Source organism: Peromyscus californicus, unplaced genomic scaffold (assembly GCF_007827085.1).
Source record: "Peromyscus californicus insignis strain IS unplaced genomic scaffold, ASM782708v3 Scaffold_11__1_contigs__length_118956290, whole genome shotgun sequence".
NCBI classification, from domain to species: domain Eukaryota; kingdom Metazoa; phylum Chordata; class Mammalia; order Rodentia; family Cricetidae; genus Peromyscus; species Peromyscus californicus.
Window position 1 is genome coordinate 78,714,426 of NW_026294402.1, and position 22,456 is coordinate 78,736,881.

At 40.9% G+C, this 22,456-nt stretch overlaps 1 protein-coding gene across 5 annotated transcripts in view; it reads left to right on the forward strand.

Annotated features, from left to right (window-relative positions):
* Bckdhb (branched chain keto acid dehydrogenase E1 subunit beta) overlaps window positions 1–22,456 on the forward strand; it is a 297,770-nt gene that overhangs the window by 164,346 nt on the left and 110,968 nt on the right. For 4 of the 5 annotated variants that reach the window (XM_052715541.1, XM_052715561.1, XM_052715572.1 and 1 more), the window contains exon 10: window positions 19,297–19,445. In XM_052715541.1, the coding sequence (XP_052571501.1) occupies window positions 19,297–19,437 (141 nt within the window). In that variant the 3' untranslated portion in view covers window positions 19,438–19,445. Of the gene's footprint in view, window positions 1–19,296; window positions 19,446–21,020; window positions 21,305–22,456 lie in introns of those variants that run through there. The other variant, XM_052715533.1, reaches the window with a different exon arrangement.

A 22,456-nucleotide genomic window follows, 5' to 3' on the forward strand; every position in this document is an offset into this window, starting at 1 on the left:
GTTCTATTATTTGTTGTTTTAATGTTCAATTGGTTGGGGAGGGGCAGTTCTAGGTGCTCACCCTCTGTCAGATGTATCATTGGTAAAGATGTTTGCCCATCCTATAGGCTGCTGTTTGGCTGGAATGATGCACAGAAGACTGACCACATAGCTCCAGCAGTTCTAAACTAGAGTGCTAGATTCATCTTGATTAGACTATGAAGGTCATATTTCCTCAGCCAGTGGTGAGGGGTGAAAATGCTGATTTGCTAAGTCACTTCAGGCCCACCCTTGGACTGGAGGAGGTTTCAGTTTGCTTCAGAATCCATGGGTAATAGTTCGGTTTCTCTATGAACAGGCATTCCATATGTACAGATCATGAACGTTCAATATAACGAGTTGTTGGTGCTTTTTAACAAAACAGGAGAAGGTGTGTAGAAAAGATTGCATGTGTTAGTATGACTCAGAGGCATGAAACATTTGAGGGAAAACCATCTTTCTGTGGGGTTTTCGAATCTAACATGCATGGCAAATTTGAATTTACCGTGTTAGGGATAGCATTGGGCGCCATGTCTTAAGAATCCATCTTGTGAAGGTCAATGTCTCACAGAGGTGCCATTGTTACAGTATCTGGGACCTTGATTGACACATATGTAGCTGTCTGTTTTCTGCTGCCAACTTACAGTAGAAAAATGTGGTTCCTAGATAGGAAAGCCTTTTTAAAAATTATATTATTATTATTATTATTATTATTAATTTTTAATGTGTGTGGGTGTTTTGCCTGAATGTGTGTCTGTGCACCACTTGCATGCCTGGTGCCGTTGGAGGCCAGAATTGGGCATCAAACCCCCTAGAGCTGGAGTTAGAGACAGCTGTGAGTCAGCATGTAGGTGCTGGGAATTGAACCCTATCCTCTTGAAGAACAGCCAATGTTTTTAACCACTGAGCTATCTCTTCAGCCCCTAGATAGAGTCTACAAACTCATTCTTTCAGTAGAAACGAAGGCCATGAAGAGTTGGAAAGGACTGTCAAAGTTGCCTGTCCAGTGGCATTAGCAGTTGAAATAAAACAAGGTAGTTAGTCAAGACTGAGTGAGACAAAGCTCATGTTTGCCCTTTTGTGGCTGCTTCACACACAGTGATTGACCCGCTTTAAGAGTTCATCTGTTTCATGATAAAGGACCTTGTTCTGAAGAAGTAGTTTGATGTGCTAAGCAGTTTCTTAAAAGCACAGTGAGCAGAAAGAAGGCCCCTGCCTTGTTTCTGGAAGTTTAAATTGTTAAACTTCTATTATTTCTGCCCAATTTGGGATTAAATATTTAAGTAGAAACCTTATAACCCCAGTCCTACTATGAGAGAAACATTAGAAAAATCCCACCAAGTGACCTTATGTAGAATGACTAGTGTGCCTCAAAACTGTTAAGATCGTTAGTCAAAATGAGGAATCTCTGAGGCATGGTTACAGCCCAGGGCATCCTGAAGAAGTGAAGAAGGGACATGGTGGGTGTGCTTCTTGGATGCACCTTGGAATGGAAGAAGGCTCTAGGACAAGATGTGAAAACTTGGATCCAGGTTGGACTTTAGTGAATGGTGAGGTGTCACCTCTGACCCATCCATTGCAACAGATGGATCGCACTGTTAGACACCGACCATAAAACCTTTTGATTCTAGGTGGTCTGTGGACTATTGGGATAATTATGCTGTATATTTAAAAGTGTCCAAGACAAAAGGCTATTTATTTTAAAGGATGAGATGCTGGAAGGCTATTGTAGTGGAATCCTAACGATACTGAGGCAAGAAGTCCTGCATTTGGGGGGATTTCCTTTGGACAGGGAGAATAAATAGAGCATCCTTTAGATTTGACATTTTATGCTTTAATTGTGGGTTTGTGACCTGCTGTTCATTTACCTGTCCATCTGCTTCACTACAGAGTAGGGTATTTAAAGAAATAAGAAAACATGTATTTTCAGCATCTACTTTATACCAAATGTGTACTGGACCTCACTGAAATTGATACACCCAAGTTTTAAAAGCCTGTGGGATAGGCTTACTATTGCTACAAAAGATGAAATGGAGACTTGGAAGACCGTATTGTGTGTGGTCTTCTGGATGCTACTGACAAACTGCATGAGAGACCCAGGGATTCCCTCACTCTGGTCCCTTTCTCTCTCTCTCTCTCTCTCTCTCTCTCTCTCTCTCTCTCTCTCTCTCTCTCTCTCTCTCCCTCCCTCCCTCCCTCCCTCCCTCCCTCCCTCTCTCTCCCTCCCTCCCTTCCTTTCTTTTTGTTTCCTTATGTATCTGCTGCCTTTGTTCTAGAGGCTACGGATCAACAGGGATCCTTTTTAAAAATCTGTACATACATTTTTAAAAAAAATCAGCAAAAGGTTTTGAAGTAATTATAGTCACTCAGGAAGTTGCAGAAATATGGTATATACAGTCCTGAGTATCCTTCCCCCTCAACTTTTCTCAGTGGTGTTATTTTGTATAATCCTAGAACCCTATCAAAATGTTGGAACTGACATTTGACATGGATATAAAAGTATGAACTAGACTATAGGCCTTATTCAGTTTTCATCATTTGCTGAATGTACATTTCTGTATGTAACTGTATGTTCTGTGTGTAAGCATCTAGCCTTAGGCAGTTTTACCCCATGTGTGGATTTAAGTAGCCTTTCCCGCCACGGGATCTGGAACTGTTTCAACACACAAAACTGCCTTACTCTACACATTTGTATTTGCGCCCAGCCCCCCCCCCCCCCCCCCCCCCCCGATCTGTTAGCAGCTACACATCTTTTCTCCACATCTACAGTCAGTTTAAGGTTGTGTACATGGATGATCACAGGGCTCGTTATTGAGACTTTTCCCAGTAAGTGAACATCTGTGGGCTCACCCAGGTTGTAGCAGTAGATTTCTTTATTGCTGATTAGTTTTTAATGGTGTGACTGCACCATAGTCCTCCCATCTCTCACCCCTTTGAAGGACGTTTGGGTCACTTCCAGTTTTTTTGCTGTTATGAAAAGGCTGTCATGAATATTTGTGTGCGTGTTTTTGTGTGGACATAACTTTTCATTTTTCTGGGATAACTGCCCACGAGTTTGACTGCGGAGTCATGGGAAGTGTGTATAGTTGTATAAGACAGCACCGAAACTGCCGAAATGTTTGCTAGAGCGATGTTTCCATTTCATATTCTTGTCACTGACACACACACACACACACACACACACACGCACACACGCACACTCACTCACACACTCATACAAAACCAATGTCTCGCTGTGGGGAACATCTTTCATGCGACTGTTGGCCATCTATCTTTCCTCTTTGGAGAAATTTCTGTTCCTTTCATTTTTTCCCCCCCACTTTCTAATTGTTTTTCTGTATTTTGTTTTTTGTTTTACAGTTAAGTCCTGAGAATTACTTATACATTTTATTATGTAAAAATTTGTCAGATTTGTGGCTTATAAATGCTTACTTCTAGTGTGTTCTGTGCCCTCTTTTTACCAAATATGTGACATCTTACAATTTCCCAGAGATTCTCATTTACCCTCAAAAAAACGTGAACCCTGCTTTAACTTCCAGACATTATATTTTTTTCCCTCTCTTTTACTATGGATGATTTTGTTAAGCTTTGTGGGTTTTTCTCATAAAGAGAGACAGCGCTTTCTCTGCCATCTCTGCCATTTCTCTCTAGTTTCCCCATGGGTGTGCCTTTCCCCTCCCATTTAGTTAGGATGCTAAGATCATTTCCCCAGTGTGGCCAGTTTTTATTTGCGTTGTGACCTGGGGACTCTGCAGACTTAACTCTATAGCCATTCATATTTTTCCCTTCCTCCTCACCCCCCTGCCTCTGCCATTGTAGTGTTAAAATGTTGAAAATCTTCCAAATCTAACATTTTGCCAGGAATTCAAGGCCAGAGTCCTTGTTGTTCAACTGTTGCTGGCTTTTGTTACCCTTCTCAATGGGTTAACGACTCTTAAGCCTCTGTTCTTCTCCCAGCCCAAGAGATGTGAAGATAAACAAGAATTCAGACTTTTCAGGCAAGCCTTTATTTATTGATGCATGCCTGCTGGCTGCCAGACTTTGGGTGCTGGTGTGCTTTCTGCTGATGGGGCCCAGCACTAATCCATGTGTGGTAATGCTAGGGCATTCACTTTCCCATCCCTGAAGTGTGAATTCTTTTGCCATTCTGTTGGTCTTAGTGAATCCACAGTATACCAGACTGAGGGAGGGGAAAGGGAGAGCCATGCTGTCACTCACCTAACTGACAACAGGTCGAGGACAAGGACTCAGGTTTTTGCTTCCCAGTACAATGTTAGCCCTACAGTCAAAGATGGTGCGATGTTCGTCATTCTTTTGCACAGAAAAGTATCTTTTCACAGCATGAATGGAAAGCTAGTTGTAAATTTCTTAAATGGTCTTAAGAAATCAGTGCATAACCAGAGACCAAATAATAGGATTTTCCAACAGCCAGACTTTTTATAAATCAGAATTTTTAAATACTAAGGAAAAACAAGCATGCCCTTATGGACTTTGTGTAATTGGGCACGTAGAGAACTTTCTGCCTCTATCTGGCCTGCATTTTTTGGATTACTTCATAGTTCCCTTGAGTTTTTTAGGTAACAAAATTCTGATGGGCTCAGCTCACAATTTGCTGCGTCGTAATCAACCTTGGCAGCTGAAAGCACTGAGGGTGTCGGTGAGAGAGAATGGATTTCCTCCCATGCCACTCAGTAAAGCACGCGGATATCAGTGTGTGCATGGTAGAAACATAATTCTGCCAGAAGAGCAGCAGGCGGCATTAAACGTACGGCCTTTGTGTGCGTTGCTAGGTTACTTGGTTTTGAGTCTTTTCCTTTACAATAGATAATCATTAAAAACTCAGCACCGAGGGGGAAAAAAATAGGGAAAGGAAAGCAGTGGTATGAGTAAATGGGAGAGTAATATTAGCTTTAGGACACTGGATACGACAATAAATATATTAGATTACCGGCAGAGAAAAGATATTTGAACATTAGCCAAGAAAGGATTCTACTTGGCTACAAACCATAGGGAAATATTTTTAATTCTAAAATCATTAATTTTGTTTTCTCAGCTTTCTCATGTGGACATTTTAGTTTTCATCCTTACGTTTTTAATGGCATGAGATAATTGCCCTCAAACTACAAATGCATGCGGCCTGCTCATTTCCAGTGTGTCCCTTCACTTACCCTTGTCATCACTGTTGCGTTTGAATTATCAGCGGTGCCATGATTCATCTCTGATGACACCTTTAGATTCCCTACGAAGGAGCCCCGAGAACAGTGTGCGGCTCCAGAGCTACACGTATGGACTCTGTAAAACGTGGATGTGTGAATTATCAAAACCACTCGTCGGTATCTTCCTGTCATGGCTGGTCTGGGGACCATCTGGTTGTCCCCTTCTTCCTCCTGCACCCCTCCTTTGGAATCCCCTTCCTTTTCTGGGCTTCTTAAACATGTTTCCTGTGCATACAGGGAGGGGTAGGTACGGTGGGGTCTCGTACTTCATCTATAATAATTAAGAAATATGAGCGCATTTATAAAATAATTCAGTATCAAATTCCCCGATGGCTTCTTGGAGAAGGGCATTTCAGCTAAATTTGGAAGGTGGACTATGTGACCGTAGCAGGAAACAGGAAAGCAGGAGACAATTGTAGATGAAAGAGGCTGTATTGAAGGCGAAGATTCTATCCTTTTCTCCTTTCGTTTTGTTTCCTTTCCTTTCGTTTCCTTCTTTCCTTTCCTTGACACATACATATTTATCTGTTCTGGGCCTAGGGAGCAGTGAGTGTGGCAAGAGTAATCTTGGGGGTCTAGGAAACACATTTGGGGTGTGATCATGGGGGCAACAGTGTAGCATCTATTGCATGAAGAAGAGGGTGTTTAGGCATTGCCAAGGAGTGAATATTTCCCCAGGCTGCGCTCTAAACTCTGTGTGTGTGTGTGTGTGTGTGTGTGTTTGTGTGTGCACTCGCATGAGTGTGTATCTGTGTGTGTGTGTGTGTGTGTGTGTGTGTGTGTGTGTGTGTGTGTGTCTGCAGTAATTAAGGTGTCTCAAGGTGAGCTCTGGTCAAACTGAGCACCACTAATACAAAGCCTTGCGAGGCAGCGTGTGACTCTGTGCTGTTGGTTTTGCACACTTAAACTGAGTCAACACTTAGACAGTTGGCAACTGATACCTGAACCAGTAAAGACAAAAAAATAAAATGAGATAAAAGTGTAAAAGGTGATACCTAACTCGGAAGTCTGTATTAGCCTGCCCATCAAGAATGGGAGAGCTAGGAGCAACTACAGATGGTTAACACACCTATTGAAATGTGTGCCCCTTTTGAGACGCTCCAAGAGCTCTGGGGAAGCAGGTGGTGTTCCCTCTTGCCAGCTCTGCTTCTGATAAGCCCTTCGCTCCTAACGGCCATTTCCCTTCGGCCTGGGCCTACACACTCAGCTCCTCCAGCTGTAACATCCCGAGTTACTCAAGTCACAAATTTGGCTTTGTTTAGAAACTGGCACACGATGGCTGATTTCACTATTTTTGCATTCATTAACAAAGCTAAATTCTACGGCTGCGATTCAGTCAGCAAACATGCTGTTTGCTTTGGACAAGCGTAGGTAGATGTTTGTTCTTCAAACTAGGGCATATTGTTATCACCGCAGAAGGGCAAGCATGTTTTCAGAACACTGGTTCTTGCTTATCTTGAGGAAGGGTAGTTGCCATGGTGATCTCACAGTCTCTGGAGGGAATGTGATCATTGCCTTAAACAACCCGCGCAGCCCACTGAGTTTGGAGCACCCCTCTGCAGAGGATTTCCTTCCACGGAAATTATTTGCGTGCCTGAAATACAGAGTTGAATTTCTACAGTGCGGGTTCGTCATAGCTTTGGTTTGTACTTTTAAGAACTGTAATTAAAAACAATTAATTTGTGTTGATGAATTTTTTTGCAGTTTCCTTCGAGAATGAGGTTAACTATACTCCATGTTGACTATTCCATGAATGCCCTCTCAAACATACAGAAAACTCTATGTTCTTTTTCATACAAGCTGTCAAATTTAAGCAAAGCAGTCCAACAAGGTGTTGCTCCAATGCATTTCAGTGTTTGAGGTTTTCAGACTTTGAGTGTGTGCTCTTAGGAGCAGGGGACCCTCCCATCTATGCAAAGCCGCCAGTGAAACAAAAGAGAGATACTAGTGCACAGAGCACTCTGGAGCAGTACTCTAAGTGCACAGTCGGTAGTTCTGAGCGAGCAATTGCTCCGAGTGCAGATTGATGTGCGAACACTGTATTTACAGGGCCGAGACCGCACATTTGCTCTGCAGCTGTGTTGAACGGTTATCAGTTTGGCGTGTGGCGTGACTATTTTGGAGGGAGAACACACACTTCAGACCCCTTCTGGCAGGGCTGAAGTAACTGAAGTACCTGCTGCTGAGACGAATCATGTGAACTTAATTAGATTTGCTACGTAATTAGCCTTGGAGGAAACCTAGGGAAAATCCTTGTGGGTTGGTGATTTGTTCTATCAAATGTAAGCGTGCTTGGTTTTGGGGTCTGGGAATCGAAAGTAATGTGACTTGAATGCATCAGAAAGTCTGATACGCGCGCACACACATCACCTATACACATGTACGTGTGTATATATATATATATGTTTGTGTGTACATACATATATATGTACACACACAGCACACACACAGACAGAAAGAGAGCGCTTTTAAAAGTGAAACTTTTTCGGGGGAGACTGGAATGCTTGCTCCGAGAGCTGGAATTTGTTTGCTTTCTTGCTGGGGATGGCTCCCTCTGCACAGGGCCGTGTCCCCTTGATGGAACTTACATATGTGTTCAGCTAGCTTTTCACGGCCAATGGGAGCTCACAGCTCCCTAGTGAGCACCGAGTGTCAGCTGCAGGAGGGTGGGTGGGGGGGTTGGGGGGTGGGAGGGGGCTGTGCCAATGAGCACAGACTGCGACTGGCATACACCCCCTGAGCCCGGGACCCTGCGCTGCACTTATGTTTACGTTGAATTTAAGATTGCTGTCATTTCAGTGGCTTGCTCTGTTGCCTGTTTTTTTGATTGAAAAAAGGGGTTGGGGGGGTTAATTTAATTCTTAAAAGACGTTTATTTAAATATTTTGGAAATTTGCTTCTCTAGTGGTAGCATCCTAAAAAAAAAAAATGAGTTAATTGTGGAGAACAACTATAAAATATTTACTGTGAGGAGATTAAATTTTATTCCCCTATTTAAGGTGAAGCCAAGGTAAGACTTGCAAACTGTACTCACTTAAGTATTTCATCAGCCTATCAGAAAGTTGTCATAGTTTAATCAAAGTACTAAGTGACATAAATTCATCCAGACTGTCTTGTAAATGAGGAAATAAATGAAAGGGAGCAGCTTTCGTTTTCCTATGAACTGCCTTAATGGTTTAAAACTCACCAGAGAAACGGTCAAACTTTCGGGGACGGCCATAAACTGAAATCACGTTGAGGTCTCACAATCACATACTTTGGACTCATGCAAGCTGCTCAGAGTGAACTACAAACAAGTCCCTCCCATGCACATCTTCTCAGAAAGCCCCTTCAGAAGTCTCCTATCCTGCAGACCCAAGCTTCGCTTGCTGTAATTCTGATTAGAGTGCCGTCTAGTTCCCACCGTCTGAGCCCTCTTCCTCACAACTGGCTTCAACTGTTCTGCTTCTTATGAAAGATAAAAAAGAGTCTCAATTCGACTGGAAATAAACAACGAATCCTGTTCACAGGTGCAGTAGTAGCAGTAACTGCAGAATTACTTTGGGTCGGAACAAGAGTCTTGGAACACTTGAGGCTCTAGAGTCTTGGACGATGCACCTGCGATGGGTGAGCGCCACTGGCTCGTTCAGGTGGCCCGCACTGTGTGTGTACCTGTGTGAGGGTGGCTCTTTATTCTGCCTCTCCCAGACTCCCTTTTTTACTCGTCATCACCACATAGAGGTGGTCAAAGGATTAAAATCAAACTGTCTAGGTAGCTAATAGTAACTTGTTATCAAATAGGACTATCCATTTAGCTACTGTTTAGTTTGGGTTAGTTCATACCATCCCTGCTTCCCTGTGTACATATGCATGCTCCTTCCTTGAACTTCATTTTTCGACCCCCCCCTCCCCCATATTTCTCCGTGTTGGTTTTCCAGCCGCTCCTTGCGTGTGTTGATTATGTGCCAGAGTATTTGTTCGAGGCCGTTTGTGCTTGGGTACACCATTAACCATGACGTATGACGATATGTGAACCCCTTGTGGCCTCTAGGGTCAGGGCAGATCAGTGCTTTCTACCTGAGTCACAGGATTCTTCATTAGAGGACCTGATTTAATCTTTGGAACTGAGTTCCAAGTTAGCAAGTAGCTTTAAAAGACTAAAATAGTAGTAAGTAAATGTTCTGACCCATCTAAATAGAACACGTGAATGTCACCTTTTACACCGCTGCTAACCCAGCTCACCTCAAGCCCCTCGCTAACCGTGCCTTTCATCAGACGTTTCTACACTTAACTAGAAAAGTGTTAAAAGAGCCAGATGTCAGTCACCAGCCACCCCTCTGTTAAATCTGTGATTTTATCCTCTTCGTTGGAAGTTTATCTGCACTAAATATGCAGTACAGCCTCCGTAGGGCTGTGCGCAGAGCCGAAATCACCTTATCAGCACCTAATTTTCTCAATTACGGGAGTACAGAATGAGCCATGGCTGTGAACCATCTCTTGACTCCTAAAATACTGACAGGAAAATGTGTTTGAAATCCATAGACAGTCAACCTGAAAAGCTTTTTTTGTAAGAAATAACCAATTTTAAAGGCAGAAACATCAGTGGAGAGAAAAACGCACTTTGGATTCTGCATTTTATTTGAGTTAGGTACTAGAAATCACTGTAATTGCTTGATTTGTTTTCATGAACAGGCTAAACTTAGCTTGATACCGAAGTCATATGCATCTTAATAAGGAGGGTTTTCCCATGCCCCTTTCTCGCTTTTGACACATATCTCTATCAAAAATTTAATTTGTTAGTTGTTCAATGATTAAATTTCACGAAGACAAAGATAACTTTACGAGTAGCTGCAGACAAGAGCAGCGTCACATTTCTGACTAAATGTCTTCCAAATGATCGATGACAACATGTAACATTTATTTCTGCTATGCTTTATTGTTAAAATTGAAGTAATCTATCTAGTGGCCAGAGTCAAACTGCTGAAGAGTAACTCGGCCTAATATATTCAGCAAAATCAAACTTGAAAGGTTACGTTACTATTGCACCCATAATTAATTTTTAGGAAAAGTGTTTCATTTCATAAGACACTGACATTGTCTGTTGGCTTTATGAATATATGTTACGCCGTCACTCCTCCTCCTAGCCTGTTTTCTTTGTGTGTGTGTGTGTGTGTGTGTGTGTGTGTGTGTGTGTGTGTGTGTGTAGTGTGTAGTGTGTTTGTGTATGTGTGTGTTTGGCAAGTAATTTTCACACCCGTTTAAACATAAGCAACACTATAGAAATTTAACATGTTTAAAGAGAAGGAAAATATCTTTTTAAAACTTTGGTGTTTTATTAAGACTAATTTTTAAAATAACAAATATTTTAGCCACCTTTAAAAAAAACCCAGTTCCTCGGGTTTTCTTTTTAGAAAGATGGGGACAGTTGGAAAGGAATCCGTCTGTTCTTTTTAGTTTCACTTTAAGTTTAGGCTTGAAACTTCAGAACAGGTTGCAAAAGTAGAAGAGTGATAACTCCTAACTAACTCAGCCGCTCAAACCCTAAACAGTGCATTTCCCTGTCAGACAAAGGTCGCCTTAGCCGGGACGATGTCTGATGCCTGACTTCTGAGCATCTGGTGGTGGTAGACTACGACACTGAGAATCTTATAAAAAAAAAACATGCAAAAGCGTGGCTTTTTGAGATCACCCAAAGTCACTTTTCAGGAGGATTTTAATTTCCAGGTGCCAAGCACAACGGAAATCCTACCTTATGGAGAACAGAGCTGTTTGCTCCCGAGGAGGCTCCAGGCTGCTGCTCGCTTATGTTTATCATTATGTGTTCACATCCTAAGGAAATTCCGCCTCCTCAAGCCGCTGCTGCCTTGTTCCATGCTCTTTTCTATAGGAAGAATTTGAACTATAAAATTTGAGAAGCTTCGGCGTCTGTGGAAATTTGAGAGCCCTGCCTTCCCTCCTTTCCTGCATATAACATATTTTAACAAACGCATTGCGTCCCAGTGCATTCTACATGTCAAATTGCACATAGTTTATCTCAAAGGAGTCTCAATCTTGGGCTGCGAATTTGTGAAGCCCTAAGGCACCCTCAGAGGCTGAAAATGTGTTGCAGGAATATTTAACGAGGAAATTAATTTTAAGTCATTGTTTTTTCTCTCATTTATTGAAAATGGGGAGCACTCTCAGTTGTTCAGACTACAGGGAGAATTCCAAAGTCGGACAAAACCTTTGCAGATTTTTACCTGGGAAACCAAAGTAGTATTGATGAGGTGCTAGGTTTTATGTTTGTGATGCCTAATTTAGAATTCGTGAAAATTAAAACAAGCTAATATTTTTAAACGTCTGGGTCCCTAGACCATAGTAGTATGGTGTTGTGCTTTTAAAAAATACTTTTAGATATAAGTGAAAGAGTGGTTTATCATGGCCTTGTTTTCACTCAGCTCTTATTTTAATATAGCAGAATTTAAAAACTAGTTTTGAAAAGCAAAAATCTAATCACTATAACACAACACTTTTTAGATTAGTATATGAGGCATGATTTAACATTAAATTGTGATTTTAAAATTTTTATTACTTCAGTTTCTACAGGCAATACATCAAGAGTTGCTGAGATTTTTCATATTAAGATGTTAATATTGTGGCATATTGTGACTCTGAATCATGAAGCACTTCTTTGCCTATTTAATGTCATTTCCAACTGGGTGTTAGGTAGCTTGGCGGTATCCAGGGAAACCTGGGGGTGTCTGAAATGGTATTTGTTTCCAGCTTCAGGAAAAAGCTTCCATTTTAAAAATAGAATTGGAATTTAAGTAGAAAAAAATATATAGTTAGTTAGAGTTTAAATTAACCCCCCCCCCCACTAATTTGGGATTCTTTAAGTAGCTGAAAAAAATGTTGAAAAATTTCATATCAAATTGCCAGTAATTTGCATTAAAGATGAAGAAATGAAGAATACTTAATGGCAGACATTGAAGATGTGTTGGTGAAATCATGTAACAGAGGCCTCAGATTTCAATTTAGTTATGACTATGATTTTACACTTAAAAACTTTGCCTTAATAGTTTGCCTTAATAGTAATATTTTTTAGCATTTTATAAATATGGGTAAAATGTTATCATTCATATACATAGTACTGGGACACTGACATATACCTCTAGTTTTTAAGGGTATCCTGTTGACCTGGGGTTAGGGTGGGACCCCGTGACTGCTGAAGAATGACTTACGAATCTAATCCCATGGAAAATTGGCACATAATAATATATGTGTAGTTTAAGCTCTGTTTTAAAAACATTCTGCATAGTGTTTAGAGCATTAGCTTAAGTGAACATAACTCCATACATTGGTGAAGTTGTATTTATTTAGTTCAGTAATGTGGAGTTGCTGGCGCATGGCCCTTTGCAGGTCTCTGTGACTCATGTGCTGAGGAAGTGTGATTCAAGACATCAGAGTCTCTCTTTCTCATTTGCTAAAACTCATGTTTTGACTGTGGGCAAGTTTTCATGGCAGATTTAAAACAAATATTCTGTGATAATATTTGGAAGCTGGGTGATGTCTAACCTTACATAAGTGGGATTAATATAAGGTTCATGGACTTTCAGGCTCTCCACTACATGTAATTTTGGAAAACTAATTTAGTCTTTCTTGTATGTTTAGTATTTAACTCTTGTGCTTCTAGTTATGACCTCTAGACAACTAGCTCTGTTTAGAAGGAAATCTGCTGTTTTACTTACTAGTAAATTAACACGGATGAAATGTAAATGTGTGCAAATGCTAATACACTCACAAATCACTAAGCTGTTTCAGAATACACTTTCCTAGAAATGGATCATAATTCTTTGATCTGTCTACCTTATTCAGTGCTCCTGACAGCTTCAACTTAATCTACTCCCACCCTTGTACGAGGTATGAGATACAGTCTACAGTTCAAGTTGTTATGGTGACATGGGTGCCATCAAAGGGCCCTCAATACTGGACCGGTTTGTTAACAAAGCCAATTAAAATGAAATCTTCAGTCTTTCCTCTTGGAATTAGGTTGTGGAGTAATGTCTCTCCTTCTTAGAACATGGAAGCCTGATTCTTCGACTCCACAAGTGACACTTGTCCGTTTCACTTACAAGGTCTCTCCACTGTTTCTGCTTTCTTCAAATTCCATCAAGTGCACAGAAAAGTTAGTTAGTACTTGTTCAGCCGTTTTGCCGCGCAGTGTCAGCATAGTAGCTGTAAGAAAGCAGAACACATAGGAAAGGCCAACTATGGTTTCTACACTCTCTTTGGACTTGACCTCACAGCTTTCCAGCGCTTGCTGGGGTGGAGTCTTCCACAACGGGGCTACATCCAACTTTCTGTCACTAGAAGAACTGAGTACACATTATTCCAGAATTCCTCGTAGAAAGAAATATGAGCCCAGAATGGCCTTGAAATTAAAATACAAACAAAAAACAAATGGGTGTGTTAAAGACATACTGAATTGTAGTATACGGTCTTCTTGACTAGTTTTCCAAGTGTGCGGCTTCCATGACATCCTCTAACCCACTAGACTCCACTCAGAATCTTCTGTGCGGTGACACATCACATTTCCATGGTCTCGCCATGTGGAGAAGAAGTTCTTTTGCTATGCAGGCTATTTTAACCATTTCTGGAGGTCTTGGTTTACCTGTCTCACTCCATTTTCATTGGTCACTAGCTCCAGGGCCTACCCACTAGCTTCCAGGCTCTGTCCTCCCCACCAGGTGGCAACAGTAGACTCCGACTTGCTTGTGGACTGAGTGCAGCCTGTTCAGTGGTCCTGGATTGCCACCTCCATCCTCCTTCATGGAGCACTTAATGTATCTGGGGTGATTTCTTACACATTTTCAGGCCTTGTCAGGAGCTGCTGGGCTGTGTGCTGTTATGGATGCCATAGTTCAGGTTTGAATGTTTGCATAGCAGAATCTTTCTTCAATGCTGTTTCAAATCCCTGCTTTACTGTAGATAAGGGACTTCTTTAACTTGGAAAATATTAAGAGAGAAACAAAAACCCAGTGATTATTGCACATTCTGATGTGTCAGGCATGAAAACAAGCAACTTTTCTTATGTTACTACACATCTAAAGAGGTAAATGAGTTACAGAATGGTAGAAAACTACAATAATGCAAAATACAAAGTATTTTAATTTTGCTGTTGCTTATGGAGACTTGGAAAGATTAAATCATACCAGAATAAAGATTCTCCTCGTATACAATTCCAGATTCCTTGCTGTGCCAATTATGTTATGCAACCCTACCATAAAAACAACATGAAGATTTGCTGAGGGCTGCTGAAGTAGCCACAGTGTTCTCGAATGCCTGCATAATCTTTTCAGTGAGACAGGAGAATTAGTTGCCAATGAACTTAATTTTTTAATAGAGGAAAATGACATTATATATTGTGAGGTCTTGAGGGATTCCATGAAAGCCCTAACATGCATTTATGCAAGTATATATATTTTATAGTATTTATTACTACCTCAATCTGTTTTCTGTTGCTGTAATAAAATACCTGAGACTGGGTAATTTATAGGAATAGATAAAGTGGCTCTTGTTTCTGGAGGCTGGAAAGTCTAATTGCATTGTTTTGGCATCTGTTGAGGGCCATATTATGACATAACATCTTGGAAGACATCATGACTAGACTTAGCAAGAGTGCTATGCTCTTCTTTTTCTAAAACCACTGCTGCTCTCATGGGGGCCATGATGGTGTTATCTTCATGACCTCATCTAACCCTAGTCTACATACCAATTGTCTGTGTCCAAATACCACTGACATAGGAACTAAGGAAGTTTCCAATGTGTGACCTTTTAGGGGACACACTTAAGTAGTTAAAGTTACATCTAGCAAAATACAGACATAAAAACTCAAGATAGCTAAAACCTTAGTAATATTTCCTTTATCTTAAACTATAATGGACCCAATTCCATGAATTTATAATTATTCCCTCTTACCTGCTTAAAAATTTGAAGAATCTCTGTCTCTTCTGATCTCATGACGTTTGTTTTCCAAAAGCAAAACAAGGAAATCAATGTGTATTTTATATTATAGGAATCAGGCAAATGAAGATGTATTTGCCTGTGTCCATGATTTTAGTGATTTATTATATAGTGCCTTGCTTCCCTTCCTGGCTGTGGTGAGCAATCCAGATGGCTAATATGTACACAACTGGAGCTGTGCTTGCTCAGATCTCTTAGGATAGCTCAGAGGTTTCCAATCCCAGGACATCTGTTTCTTGCCTCCATTTTGTTCACATGTTCCGTGGCCTTCACCCTTCTCATGATGGGGTAGAGACTTCCAAGACTGTCCCTAACACCCTGTCCCATTCAGTACTCCTTTGTAAAACTGTGATAGCCCAACCTGCCTTCCACTTTACCTTTTTAAAAGGCATTCCTAGTTCATGTTTTCTCTTATTGTTGCTATTTTCAAAATTCATACATATAGGGCTGATGAGACGGCTCAGCAGATAAAGGCACTTGCCATATCAGCCGGATGACCCGAGTTCAGTTCCCAGAACCCAGGGAGGAGAAAACTGACTCCTAAAAGTTGTTCTCAGAACTCCATGTACACTCTGTGGCATGAGAATCCTCCCCTCCAAAATCATGCAATTTTTAATAAAAAAAATTAAAAGTAATAAATCTGAGTCTGACGAGGAAGGACGGAGACCACAGACTTTGCATCGGCGCGTGGATGTTCCATGCCTGTGGAGTCAGTGTTCGACCTCGGACAGTCTCCTCACTCAGGAAATGGAATAAAAAGGAGATAAAATGGCAGCACTCGTGGAGCGCAGAGCCTGGCACAATGGGAACACTGTCGCTGTTATTATTAGCATATTTTAGGGGGAAAAACTCACAGTTGGAAAAGCAGGTTCAGAAGCAAATTCGCATTTCATTTTGGAGTTCAGGTCTGCTGGAAGGACTCACCATGAGCAAACAGTATGCAGCTGTCACCGTATGACTTCATCCTTCTCACTGGACCCCAAATGGCCTGAGGAAAGCCTCTTGTGGTTCTTATGTGGATTCATTATTGACCCTTGTTACATGGTGACCATGTTGGAACAGGATGCAAGTCCATGCATGCTGCTGTTTCTGGGGAGAAAGACAAAGTACTGATTAAGGCCAGCCCTTGCCCTACCCTAGACATCACATATAATCTTCTTTATAGCCCCGTGGGCTAGGTCATTACTCGATTTCTCATTCTTTGCACTTACTATTTCTGAATTAAATGTCGGCAAATACAATTTTTAAAGATGTATGTGCTTAATCTGGGCTTGCATCTCATACCTATAATCTCAATATTCAGGGTTGACACAGTAGAACTGACAAGAGTTCAAGGTCAGCCTGGTCTATATTAGTGAGTTAGTTCAAGGCCAGCTTGGGTTGCCTAGTGAGACCCTGTCTCAAAAAACAAAAACAAAAACAAAAACAAAAAAACAAAAAAAAAAACCCAAACCAAAATAGAGTAAAATAAAACAAAAACAAACTATTATACTTACGTTGCCAATAGAACAGATAAATGTAATTAACTTAGATTGTCCTGCAAGTTTAGCACACATGGTGTTATCTGTATGGTTATAATGAAGAGAGATGTTTTGAATTAGTTTCATACATTAGCCTATACATCTGATCACGAGATTCAGGCATTTCTTTTCCAAAGTGTGTGTACTTGTGTCTGTCTGTCTCAGTCTGTCAGTATGTGTGTATAGCTTTATGAAAAGCATGGTGCTGAGCAAGGCTGTGCTGTTTGGATGGAGTTTAAAGGAGCGTCATGGTATAGGTAATTTGCATATAAGCCAGTTCACTGGGCACCAGTACAGCTGCTAGATTGATCCAGACATCTTATTCCCAATTGCTTTACAATACTTTCCACTTGAAGTCTGTGGAAGAAATAACTAAAGGTTCTTGGTTAGTGTCTTTCGTTTAGCCGAAAGTTAGAATTTCAAACTGGATCACCTCTCTAGGGCACATGCTAATTTACACTGAGAGCTCCATGTAGTCTTCTGTTCAACGTCCTTCAGCTCTCATCCATGATTTGGAGAATGCAGTTTTATGCATCTAATCATTTAATTCCATTTTGTTTAATCTACAGTCATGGCTTCTGAGGTGAGGAAAAGCTATGCTTAAAATCATAAATTTCTGAAATCCCAAAGGAGGCCTTTTATTCAGACGGAAATGGATTATTTACTCTTTTTTTTCATTGTCACTTGATGACAGAGTCAGCGATGTCTCATAAAGCCTGAAATAAACCTTAGAGAGTACAGAGTGAAGTATTTTCCCTCCTTGCTGTTCCCAGCCCCAGAGGGTAGCACTCTTTATAGTTCAGGCACGACTAGGTGGTAGCTGGTTTCTTTCTGTGCTAGCGCACACCTGCAGATGACTTCCTAGAAACAGATCACACTCTCGAGTTAGCGGTAGTGCTGCTTGACAACAGTCAAGTGTGCTGCTGTCTGTGTGCCAAAGGGAGTCATGTTAACGGCACTGACAGGTGACTCTGAGGTCGGTTGGCTTTCCAAGTCACTGGTGACAACAGTGGTAAAATCAAAGGCACTTAGTGACCTGGTTTGTTTGCCATTTTCTGTACCACGCTGTGTCCTCGGCTAATTTGTTTATGAAGAATGCAGCACTCAAGGAAGATGGGAAAAACAGCCGGAGTCCTCGAAATAAAACTGAGTTCATCCCAAACTGACAATCTAAAGCTCTTTAAAATTCCTTGTTACACTGAGGACAGCGGAGGACCGTCGGCCCTGTTTATTGTCCTGGTTTGGTGGTTATCAGTGGACCTCCAAGATGGCTCGTAAGCCTTTGTGGTGAAGTTCTGTGGTTGTTCGTGGAGATTCCTGTTGCTGGGAAGTTAACACTGGTTTGGCATTTGATACTGCTAGTCGTTGTGGCTAATGGGACCACGGAGAGAGATGTACACGTCCAGCTGGCTCTCTTTGAAGTTTGCTTACCTGATTTGCATGTCTTCTCTGCCCCCATTACATTTATACTAACAATAGTAGTTTCCATGATGGATACAAATTGAATATGGTATTCCTCATATAAAATATTCATTGAAATGATAATTAGAAACACTATGAAATATAAGAATATTTAGACTCCAATTGATCCTATGGGAAGCAAGGCAGTGTGTGAATATTTTAATTTAAATCCAAGGTTTTATTTCAGATAATGGCTTTTGTAAACTTAATGATATTTTCTTCAGAGTAGTTTCGTTACATCTTCTATCATCTATCTTTAAAGTTTTATTCAAACTTGATTTTTTAAAAAAACTTGTATAACAGTTCCCCTAAGAATAATTTTGTGCACTGTTTGTTCTACTGAAATTTAGATTTTATGTTCTGAACTAGATGTTTGCCCTTATGGAGCTTATGGTCTCTACCAAAGACAAAAAAGCTGGCTACTGCCATGGGTCAGGTTTATGTCATCACCTTGGGTGCTCAGAGCAGATGTCCCTCTGTCACTTGTGTGTGCAGTGAGATGTAGTAAAAGGAGGCTGCCCCAGTGAGGAGTCTCAAAGGTAACATCTGAGAGGTCAGCACCTACCAGTCATGCAGTGGACTTGGGCTAGCCACGGGCCAGCAGCATCTTCAGAAGCCTGGTGATAAGAGCAATAGACAGTCAGGTACCTTGATAGACAGTTGGTGCACAGCAGAACCCCAGACATGAATTTATGAAAGCAATATGTCATCATTTTATAAATTTAAACAAAAATACAGGAAACATGAGAAAGCATACATCATCACTAATTTCAAGGGTAGGGTTAAGTGTTATGAGAATTTGCTGTGTTGTCTTGCTTTACATTTATACTCACTGGAGTATGATTGACATGATCCTACCTTGGTGCTGGTGATAGATATATGTGGCTATAGCGGCACACGCATATACAAAAGCATTTCAAGGAAAGTTGGGATCATGCCAACATGCTACTCATACTTGCTTTTAAGTAACAATAGACTTAGACATTTCGATATCTCTAGCTGTAATTGTGCTTTAAATAGTCAAGTTATTTTAAATGGAAATGTTTTATTTCTGTGAATGGAAACATGTTAAAGTCACCCATTTCGGTCCTTCTCTATAGGAGGAATGTTTCTTGAACTTAGAGGCTCCGATATCTCGGGTATGTGGATATGACACCCCATTTCCTCACATCTTTGAGCCGTTTTATATCCCAGACAAATGGAAGTGCTATGATGCTCTTCGCAAGATGATCAACTATTGACCACAGAGGTAGGTGCTGCCCACTTGTTGGTGTGTGCTAATGGCATTTGCACAGGATCAACTGCCACCTGTGTCTTGTACTCTGGTAAACAGTAATCTTCAGAACAAAGTGTTTATGTCATAAAAATGCTGAAACTTCTGCTAGCATGTTTACACCCAATGGAAATGTATGGAGAGTGTTAGGATTTATAGAGGGTACCCAGTGTGCTGGTATTAAACAGTCAAATACACTCTCCTACTCTTGTTCCTGCTTTCCCCTTCACATTGTATTGTTCCAGCCTTTTAAAATGGCCTGTGTAGAAGAAGCATGATTTCTGTTGCTTGAAAGGGACTTCTCACAGATCACTGACTCGGGCACTAGTTGTTTATAATATGTTAAAGGGCATTCAGAATTTATCTTAATGTGATCTAGAAAACATATTTTTAAGAGGAAGCCTATTTAGTGTAGAGAAATTTTTACTAAGAAATAAACAAAACAAAAGAACAAATACCCAGCATTGTTGCTATTTCCAGAATCTTTTTTTGACAAGTGAATGCCTTCATTGGTGGGAGGGAGAGCTTGTTTGTTTGGTTTTGAAACAAGATCTAATTGTCAATCTGGCTGGCCTGAGGTCTACTATCATCCTGCCTCTGCCTCTGCCTCCCAAATGCTGGATTCACAGGCCTGTGCCACCACACCCAGCTTTCGAAAGTCTTATAAATATTGGATGAGAGATTGTATTTATTCATAGTGTTTTCTAAGTTGGACTTATCGAGCCTGTCAGCAGTGCTGTTCTAGGAAAATAAAAGAATATTGTTAAGAATGATTTGGTTTTCAGGTTTTTAATATGGACGTTGCCAACACTGACACCCTGCTTTTAACGTGTTCCAGAATGAGGAGATAAGGTTGGAGGCCTTATATTTTAATATCTTAGTTATCCAGAAAGTAGTAATAATGCATTTTGAGGAACCAAGATTTTTTTCAGAAGATAAAAGGAAAATGATTTTGGCGTGGTGGCAACAGCCTTTTCCTGTTACAATACAGAATGATTCAACTCTTAAATTCTGTTAGTGGGTTTCAGAGCTAGCTTGTAGAAGATCAGAGAAAGCATTTATAAACATAATATCCCCTTTTGTCACTCTGTTTCCACAATCGCCACAGTTTCATAGCTGTGTTTTGATACTATTATTACAGGTGTCAATAGAGGTGCTGGCCACACAGTCGTGCAGGTATAGAAACTGTATTTCTGATGCCTCTTAATACCTGTGAAAGTAGTGGGTTTCTGTGGTCAGTGGTCCTTAGGGCTGGTTGGAGATCTTCCTACTCTCTAGGGGAGTCTCTCCATGGGACGTGTGCAGGAGAGTCAAGGAAACGTGGCCACATGGCTTACTGCTAGTTTTAGAATACTTTAAAATAATTTTTGTTGGCATTAAATTTGGTCAGTGCACTTGATTTTAAATCTAAGCACAGTATGTTAGCTTATGCCAATAACGTGATAAAAGAATAAAATCGCTTTTCTGTGTTGAAACTTAAATGTGTTATTAAATAAAGTAAGTATGCATGGAACTAAGAATGCTTATAATTGTTACTGGTTTCTTTTACAGAAAACCTGGAAGATTATGACTAGATGTGGACTATTTTTCTGAATTTTTTTTTTTATATTTCCTTAGACTTCTTTCTGCTTACATATAATTTTATGAAATGAACTATCATGGATATTGGCCGATGAGCTGCAAATTACCTATGGTGTTAATATAAGTGATTGGGGGATTGAATGAGTTAAGAGTGACATTTTAAAGAGCACCATACGCGGTGGCCTTATGATTGCTTCACAGCTATAAATACTGAGTGGTGTTATATTCAATAAAGCAAAATCACGTCGCCTTAAGATTGTGTGTGTCTTCTTCAGTGAGGAAAAGGGATTCTCATTGCAGAATAATGGGTTGTTAACTTGCTAACTGAATAAGAGTTAAAGTAAAATATTTATTCTAGAAATGCTGACTTCCCTACTTTATTATATTTGGTTTAATTCTTTATGGTCAAGATGGTTTTGAGTTGGCAAAAGTTCTGGAATGTTTTTCTCCATCACTCCCTCTTGGTTGAACAAGGTTACTAGTAGATCTGGCTCCTCCTACACTAGTGGGATTGAATGCTGCTACCCTTCCTTACTCAGGGAAGTGGACAGTGTGATCTTGTCCACTATAAAATTGTTAAGCTCTAGCCGCAATTATAGGTGTTCCCCCCCCCCAGGACTTTGCAAAACAAATTCTGTTTCTATTTCTGTGTAGATAAAGAGAAAAATATTAGCAAGCAGTGATGGCTTCTGCCAGGTGAAGCCTTTCCTGGGGATGCTGGCAGGGCCTCCTTTTGCCTTCTCTGCCTCTCCTCATAGTTCTAGAAGATCTCAAAACAGCTTAAGGAATTCCCCCACAGAGCCATTGCCCTCGCCTGCTCTTGGAAATTGAGCAGTTTGATTCTCCTTCCCTTCCGTGGTCTCCGAACGACTTCCCCATTAAAGTTCTGGCAGAAAGGTCCATGAAAAAGCAGCAAAACTGGATTCTCCTGTCTCCTTTTGCCCATAAACACTTAGAAAACTGGACATTTCCTTGTAATTACAAATATGTCTTTTTCTCTAGAACTGTAATTGGAAAGGCTGCGCCCTGATTATTTTTGCCGATAACTGGAGAAGGCGACAGAAGGTGACTGGTAGATCGTCCCTAACTTGGAGGCAGAGTAAAGGCGGCTTACCGCAGGTTCTATGCCGTGGGCTGGCAGTTTGTTTGGGGTGAAAAGAGAGCCCTGTCCTCGGGTGAAAACTAGAAAGCCCTGTGCAGATAAGAGGGGGAAAGATGCAGGTTGTCAGCCACAGTCTAGAAAAGAGCAAGTCCAGTTGGCTTGCTGAACAAGACATTCTGGGTTTAAGATGCCAAAACTCTGTCAAGACCTTGGCTCCTACTCTTTATTCTCCCACGGGCTCAAGAGTAGGCCTCATCTCCTCGCCTGGTCCAGCAGAACACCTACGTGCCACAGTCAGCCACAT